We start from the raw sequence: 8,611 nt of genomic DNA, 5'->3' as shown, positions 1-8,611 counted from the left end.
ATTCTCCTGTTGCAACCCTATTCTCCTGCTGCAACCCCATTCTCCTGTTGCAACCCATCCTCCTGTTGCAACCCATCCTCCTGTTGCAACCCATCCTCCTGTTGCAACCCATCCTCCTGTTGCAACCCATTCTCCTGTTGCAACCCATTCTCCTGTTGCAACCCATCCTCCTGTTGCAACCCATCCTCCTGTTGCAACCCATTCTCCTGTTGCAACCCCATTCTCCTGTTGCAACCCCATTCTCCTGTTGCAACCCCATTCTCCTGTTGCAACCCCATTCTCCTGTTGCAACCCCATTCTCCTGTTGCAACCCATCCTCCTGTTGCAACCCATCCTCCTGTTGCAACCCATTCTCCTGTTGCAACCCCATTCTCCTGTTGCAACCCCATTCTCCTGTTGCAACCCATCCTCCTGTTGCAACCCATTCTCCTGTTGCAACCCATTCTCCTGTTGCAACCCCATTCTCTTGTTGCAACCCATCCTCCTGTTGCAACCCATTCTCCTGTTGCAACCCCATGCTCCTGTTGCAACCCATCCTCCTGTTGCAACCCATTCTCCTGTTGCAACCCATTCTCCTGTTGCAACCAATTCTCCTGTTGCAAACCATCCTCCTGTTGCAACCCATTCTCCTGTTGCAACCCATCCTCCTGTTGCAACCCATCCTCCTGTTGCAACCCCATTCTCCTGTTGCAACCCCATTCTCCTGTTGCAACCATCCTCCTGTTGCAACCCCATTCCTCCTGTTGCAACCCATTCCTCCTGTTGCAACCCATTCTCCTGTTGCAAACCCATTCTCCTGTTGCAACCATCTCCTGTTGCAACCCATTCTCCTGTTGCAACCCATGCTCCTGTTGCAACCCATCCTCCTGTTGCAACCCATTCTCCTGTTGCAACCCATTCTCCTGTTGCAACCCATTCTCCTGTTGCAAACCATCCTCCTGTTGCAACCCATTCTCCTGTTGCAACCCATTCCTCCTGTTGCAAACCCATCCTCCTGTTGCAACCCATTCTCCTGTTGCAACCCATTCTCCTGTTGCAACCCCATTTCTCCTGTTGCAACCCATCCTCCTGTTGCAACCCATCCTCCTGTTGCAACCCATTCTCCTGTTGCAACCCATTCTCCTGTTGCATCCCCATTCTCCTGTTGCAACCCATTCTCCTGTTGCAACCCATTCTCCTGTTGCAAACCATCCTCCTGTTGCAACCCCATTCTCCTGTTGCAACCCATCCTCCTGTTGCATCCCCATTCTCCTGTTGCAACCCATCCTCCTGTTGCAACCCATCCTCCTGTTGCAACCCATTCTCCTGTTGCATCCCCATTCTCCTGTTGCAACCCATTCTCCTGTTGCAACCCATTCTCCTGTTGCAAACCATCCTCCTGTTGCAACCCCATTCTCCTGTTGCAACCCATCCTCCTGTTGCAACCCATCCTCCTGTTGCAACCCATTCTCCTGTTGCAACCCATTCTCCTGTTGCATCCCCATTCTCCTGTTGCAACCCATTCTCCTGTTGCAACCCATTCTCCTGTTGCAAACCATCCTCCTGTTGCAACCCCATTCTCCTGTTGCAACCCATCCTCCTGTTGCATCCCCATTCTCCTGTTGCAACCCATCCTCCTGTTGCAACCCATCCTCCTGTTGCAACCCATTCTCCTGTTGCATCCCCATTCTCCTGTTGCAACCCATTCTCCTGTTGCAACCCATTCTCCTGTTGCAAACCATCCTCCTGTTGCAACCCCATTCTCCTGTTGCAACCCATCCTCCTGTTGCAACCCCATCCTCCTGTTGCAACCCATTCTCCTGTTGCAACCCATTCTCCTGTTGCATCCCCATTCTCCTGTTGCAACCCATTCTCCTGTTGCAACCCATTCTCCTGTTGCAAACCATCCTCCTGTTGCAACCCCATTCTCCTGTTGCAACCCATCCTCCTGTTGCATCCCCATTCTCCTGTTGCAACCCATCCTCCTGTTGCATCCCCATCCTCCTGTTGCATCCCCATTCTCCTGTTTAGACAGTACCTATTGTGACTATCATCAATAGTCACGAATTCGTACGTTCTTAGCTTTTAGATAGTAGTATACTGACTAGTAACGAATTCTTTTATAATAAATAAAGCTAAAACACAAACCTAAATATTCCCAGGCCTAGTATAGTACACATATGTACTATATTAGGCCTCAGATATTGTGTATTAGGCCTAAGGAGGTTAGGTTAATTTGTCAAAGCAACTCAAGTTACAGTTTTCCGGATTGTCCAACTCAATAGTGCCGATTTCTACTTTCTAATGTCGTTGTATGTCGGTATATGTACTATGGTGGTCATGGTTACTATAAGTACCGCCACAGCAGCAGGATGGGCTGGACAACCAGGAACTGTTGAAGGTCTCAGAGCTGGCAACACTGCAGACCTGGGGCTAGATTCACGAAGCAGTTACGCAAGCACTTACGAACCTGGGGCTAGATTCACGAAGCAGTTACGCAAGCACTTACGAACCTGGGGCTAGATTCACGAAGCAGTTACGCAAGCACTTACGAACCTGGGGCTAGATTCACGAAGCAGTTACGCAAGCACTTACGAACCTGGGGCTAGATTCACGAAGCAGTTACGCAAGCACTTACGAACCTGGGGCTAGATTCACGAAGCAGTTACGCAAGCACTTACGAACCTGGGGCTAGATTCACGAAGCAGTTACGCAAGCACTTACGAACCTGGGGCTAGATTCACGAAGTAGTTACGCAAGCACTTACGAACCTGGGGCCAGTTTCACGAAGCAGTTACGCAAGCACTTACGAACCTGGGGCCAGATTCACGAAGTAGTTACGCAAGCACTTACGAACCTGGGGCCAGTTTCACGAAGCAGTTACGCAAGCACTTACGAACCTGGGGCCAGATTCACGAAGTAGTTACGCAAGCACTTACGAACCTGTCCATCTTTTCTCAATCTTTGGCGGCTTTGTTTACAATTATTAAACAGTTAATGAGCTCCGAAGCACCAGGAGGCTGTTTATAACAATAACAACAGTTGATTGGCAAGTTTTCATGCTTGTAAACTGTTTAATAAATGTAACCAAAGCCGTAAAAGATTGAGGAAAGATGTACACGTTCGTAAGTGCTTGCGTAACTGCTTCGTGAATCTGGCCCCAAATCTCATTGAAACTTAAAATACTGAACAATTTGCCTGAGTTTACCTAAGAGCTATTAACACTAGTGGCCTCGACGAGGACAGGAAGCCGGCGGCTTATCGAAGGTCCTCTCTATTTGCATCGATAATCTTTTCCAGTTTGATTTTGAAATTCAATTTTTTTTTTTTTTGCGTTTACGGCTTCGGCGGGTAGGCGGTTCCGTATGTTACCAAGGTCCTTCTAGACCAGATGTTGCCCTTGCTACCCCTTTCCCCCCTCCCCCCCCCCCATCCTCCTATTTGCCCTCATCTTTTCCAATGGGATTTTAAAGAGAGTTTTGGCGTTTACGGCTTCAGCGGGTAGGCGGTTCCATGGGTTCAATAACCCCTCACAGTGTTCAAGAGAGAACTGGATAAGCACCTCCAAAGGATACCTGATCAACCAGGCTGTGACTCATACGTCAGGCTGCGAGCAGCCGCGTCCAACAGCCTGGTTGATCAGTCCAGCAACCAGGAGGCCTGGTCGACGACCGGGCCGCGGGGACGCTAAGCCCCGGAAGCACCTCAAGGTAACCTCAAGGTTGGGTGAAAAAGCCTCTCCTGTTCTCAGTGCAACATTGTGGCTTGTTGAGTTTAACACCGTTGCTCCTTGTTTGTGTTACAGCTGATCTTTTGAAGACATTGTCCAGATCAACAACCTCCAAACTGTTCAGTATTTTGAAAGTTTCAATGTGATCTATCCTCTCATGCTTAGTTTGCAGTGTTTTAGTCCTGTAAATTTAGAGGATGTTGATACAGAAATGTTCTTCAAAAGCGGATAATATGGAGACCTGGGGCCAGATTCACGAAGCAGTTACGCAAGCACTTACGAACGTGTACATCTTTCCTCAATCTTTGACGGCTTTGGTTACATTTATTAAACAGTTTACAAGCATGAAAACTTGCCAATCAACTGTTGTTATTATTATAAACAGCCTCCTGGTGCTTCGGAGCTCATTAACTGTTTAATAATTGGAAACAAAGCCGCCAAAGATTGAAAAAAGATGCACAAGTTCGTAAGTGCTTGCGTAAGTGCTTTCGTGAATCTGGCCCCTGACGAGCCCTCACTCCCTCCTCGGGTTAATCTACAGTATTAGAATGTATATATTATAATCAGTAATCAGTGCGTTTATTTAACCTTTGCCTGGTGGGTTGTGTGAGGGTAAACCAGTATGGCTGTACACCCTTAGGGAAGGAACATGAGAACAGGAAAGGTGGTGGTGGAGCACAGACCGAGACGAAGTGAAGCAAGTACTGGTCACAACAGAGATCACACTAACGTGATGCATCAATGAAGAAATTCACAAGGGCCGTGACGAGGATTCGAACCTGCGTCCGGGAGTATCCCAGACACTGCCGTAATCGACTGAGCTACGACAGGGTATTGGTACTTTAACCCTGTCGTAGCTCAGTCGATTAAGGCAGCGTCTGGGATGCTCCCGGACGCAGGTTCGAAGCCTCGTCACGGTCCTCGTGGATTTGTTCAAGTACTGGTCCACAGGAGCTACGATACTTACGGCAGCCGTCTTGTCTGCGTAGTGTCTGGCCGCCAGGATGAAGCAGGCCTCAGCCTCGCTCATCCTAGCACGGGTGAGGTCGCCATCCTTCAGACAGGAGCCCTGGATGTAGATCACCCTCTGGGCCCACATCGGCACCTGCAGAATCATCTTCATAGTCGGGTCCAGTTCCATCGGCGATAAGAGCACCACGAAGTAGTCCTGTAGGGAGAGAGATAACTCTTATGATGGGAAGAAATGTATATATTTATCACTCGGAATATTCGGCAATATGCTAATTGTTTGTGATGTATTCACCTAATGAACAAATCCACAAGGGCCGTGACGAGGATTCGAACCTGCGTCCGGGAGCATCCCAGACACTGCCTTAATCGACTGAGCTACGACAGGGTTAAAAAAAAAAAAAGAGTTGAAACCGAAGTTCTACTGAACTTACTGGATCCTGCAGCCTCTCCGAGGCACAAACCAGGATTTTACACAACTCCCCCCTGCACCCGAGCTATAAGTGTATGTAGTGTGTATTCACCTAGTTCAGCTTGCGGGGGCTGAGCTCTGCCTCTTTGGTCCCGCCTCTCATCCGTCAATCAACTGGTAAACAGGTTCCTGAGCCTATTGGGCTCTATCATACCTATATTTGAAACTGTGTATGGAGTCAGCCTCTATATATGTATGAACACGTTGTACTGAACGGGGTGAGAATAGCTTGAGCTACCTTGTCCCTTTGTGTGTATTTATGCCTCAATAAACTTGTTTCAATTTCAGCTCTGTATCTTGCGCCGCGATATCACAATAACAGGGTGAATCTATGAATACACAGAGGCCATACAATGGACTCGAACCCTTGTCTCTTGATACTCTGTCCCTCTCGTCTCTGTAATTTATTTCTTTATCTTTATTCAATATCATTCATTCCAATTTCTCACCCTCTTCTATCTCAAGTTTCTGGCTACTATCTCAGCCGTTTCTCATCGTCTTACTCCTTCAACTCTTATCCCGATCACGTCTCAGAGCATTTCTCATTCATTACAAGATCAGCGGAGAATTTCTCCCATTCACACTCATAAACTATCTTGAGGTTATCTTGAGATGATTTCGGGGCTTCTTAGTGTCCCAGCGGCCCGGTCCTCGACCAGGCCTCCACCCCCAGGAAGCAGCCCGTGACAGCTGACTAACACCCAGGTACCTATTTTACTGCTAGGTAACAGGGGCATAGGGTGAAAGAAACTTTGCCCATTGTTTCTCGCCGGCGCCTGGGATCGAACCCAGGACCACAGGATCACAAATCCAGCGTGCTGTCCGCTCGGCCGACCGGCTCCCAAATACAGCTAGAATACATTTAAATACAAAATCAAACATATTTCTGTATATTTTTAACAACTCAAAGTTCCTACTTCCATTATATAATTAGCCTATCATAAAATGTATTTACAATTCACACGTTATTCCCTAAAACTATGCAATAAAGCAAAGAACATAGAGCTTTCAAAGATAAAATTAAAAATACAACAGTCTTTCAGTCTTAAATACAGCTGAATTTTATAACCAGTAAACTGTCTGAGATGTGATGTTTATGTTCTATTTGGGGTCCGAAATGTGGGGGAAAAACCGCGATTTACCTAACGAGTGGGAAGGGGGGTCCTTTCCCGCCAAAAAATATACGCCCTCTCCCGTCAAGCAAGACAGGTCCTGCCTGTCTCAACCTGCCCTAGACCACCCTACCGTCAAGCAAGACAGGTCCTGGCTGTCTCAACTTGCCCTAGACCACCCTACCATCAACCAAGCCAGTTCCTGCCTGTCTCAACCTGCCCTAGACCACCCTACCATCAACCAAGCCAGTTCCTGCCTGTCTCAACCTACCCTAGACCACCCTACCGTCAAGCAAGACAGGTCCTGGCTGTCTCAACCTGCCCTAGACCACCCTACCATCAACCAAGCCAGGTCCTGCCTGTCTCAACCTGCCCTAGACCACTCTACCATCAACCAGGCCAGGTCCTGCCTGTCTCAACCTGCCCTAGACCACCCTACCATCAACCAAGCCAGTTCCTGCCTGTCTCAACCTACCCTAGACCACCCTACCGTCAAGCAAGACAGGTCCTGGCTGTCTCAACCTGCCCTAGACCACCCTACCATCAACCAAGCCAGGTCCTGCCTGTCTCAACCTGCCCTAGACCACCCTACCATCAACCAAGACAGGTCCTGCCTGTCTCAACCTGCCCTAGACCACCCTACCATCAACCAAGCCAGTTCCTGCCTGTCTCAACCTACCCTAGACCACCCTACCGTCAAGCAAGACAGGTCCTGGCTGTCTCAACCTGCCCTAGACCACCCTACCATCAACCAAGCCAGGTCCTGCCTGTCTCAACCTGCCCTAGACCACTCTACCATCAACCAGGCCAGGTCCTGCCTGTCTCAACCTGCCCTAGACCACCCTACCATCAACCAAGCCAGTTCCTGCCTGTCTCAACCTGCCCTAGACCACTCTACCGTCAAGCAAGACAGGTCCTGGCTGTCTCAACCTGCCCTAGACCACCCTACCATCAACCAAGACAGGTCCTGGCTGTCTCAACCTGCCCTAGACCACTCTACCATCAACCAAGCCAGTTCCTGCCTGTCTCAACCTGCCCTAGACCACCCTACCGTCAAGCAAGACAGGTCCTGCCTGTCTCAACCTGCCCTAGACCACCCTACCATCAACCAAGACAGGTCCTGCCTGTCTCAACTTGCCCTAGACCACTCTACCGTCAAGCAAGACAGGTCCTGGCTGTCTCAACTTGCCCTAGACCACCCTACCATCAACCAAGACAGGTCCTGGCTGTCTCAACCTGCCCTAGACCACCCTACCGTCAACCAGGCCAGGTCCTGCCTGTCTCAACCTGCCCTAGACCACCCTACCGTCAAGCAAGACAGGTCCTGCCTGTCTCAACCTGCCCTAGACCACCCTACCGTCAAGCAAGACAGGTCCTGCCTGTCTCAACCTGCCCTAGACCACCCTACCATCAACCAAGACAGGTCCTGGCTGTCTCAACCTGCCCTAGACCACTCTACCGTCAACCAAGACAGGTCCTGGCTGTCTCAACTTGCCCTAGACCACCCTACCATCAACCAAGCCAGGTCCTGCCTGTCTCAACCTGCCCTAGACCACTCTACCATCAACCAGGCCAGGTCCTGCCTGTCTCAACCTGCCCTAGACCCCCCTACCATCAACCAAGCCAGGAGGGCAGAGTGCTGAAGCTGCCCACTGAACGATAGTCTATTCTCTCCCCTGTCTTCAGGCTAGGCTCGTTAAAGCAGCAATCGTCCCTTCAAGACAAATCAACAATTTTAAAATTGTGTAATAAAAATAGGGTCGTTCTCGTATATAACTTAATATTATTATATATTAAAGCTCAGTGTACAGTTAGACGTAGATTTTAGTTAGTTAGTTAGTTAGACGTTAGACGTTAGTTAGACGTTAGACGATAGTTAGACGTTAGGTTAGATTTTTGTGTTCGAAGTACGTGAGTGGAACATTTGCATAGTAGCTATTCGAACAGAGATCCACGGCAAAGCACTGTTCGAAAAGTGTTCAAACAGTTCGGTGTAAACTCAACTCGATTGGATTAATGAGCATTTGCCCATTGTTGATGAGGACCGTTATCTTGAGATGATTTCGGGGCTTTAGTGTCCCCGCGGCCCGGTCCTCGACCAGGCCTCCATCCCCAGGAAGCAGCCCGTGACAGCTGACTAACACCCAGGTACCTATTTTACTGCTGGTAACAGGGGGCATAGGGTAAAAGAAACTCTGCCCATTGTTTCTCGCCGGCGCCTGGGATCGAACCCAGGACCACAGGATCACAAGTCCAGCGTGCTGTCCGCTCGGCCGACCGGCTCCCACCGCGGGCTGATATTCTCAACATATGTGAACCTGAATGATCGAAACTAATGCTTCATTCTCA

The 8,611-nt window shown here is 49.3% G+C and overlaps 1 protein-coding gene across 19 annotated transcripts in view; it reads right to left on the bottom strand.

The window, feature by feature from the left end:
* Positions 1 to 8,611, bottom strand: part of SLO2 (slowpoke 2) — a 591,490-nt gene that overhangs the window by 140,555 nt on the left and 442,324 nt on the right. For all 19 annotated transcript variants that reach the window (XM_069323242.1, XM_069323238.1, XM_069323244.1 and 16 more), the window contains one exon: positions 4,677 to 4,877. In XM_069323242.1, coding sequence (XP_069179343.1) covers positions 4,677 to 4,877 — 201 coding nt within the window. The remainder of the gene's footprint in view (positions 1 to 4,676; positions 4,878 to 8,611) is intronic.

Source organism: Procambarus clarkii, chromosome 12 (genome assembly GCF_040958095.1).
Source record: "Procambarus clarkii isolate CNS0578487 chromosome 12, FALCON_Pclarkii_2.0, whole genome shotgun sequence".
Lineage (NCBI taxonomy): Eukaryota > Metazoa > Arthropoda > Malacostraca > Decapoda > Cambaridae > Procambarus > Procambarus clarkii.
Note: the sequence above shows the minus strand (reverse complement) of the source record. Positions and strands in the feature narration are given on the sequence as shown.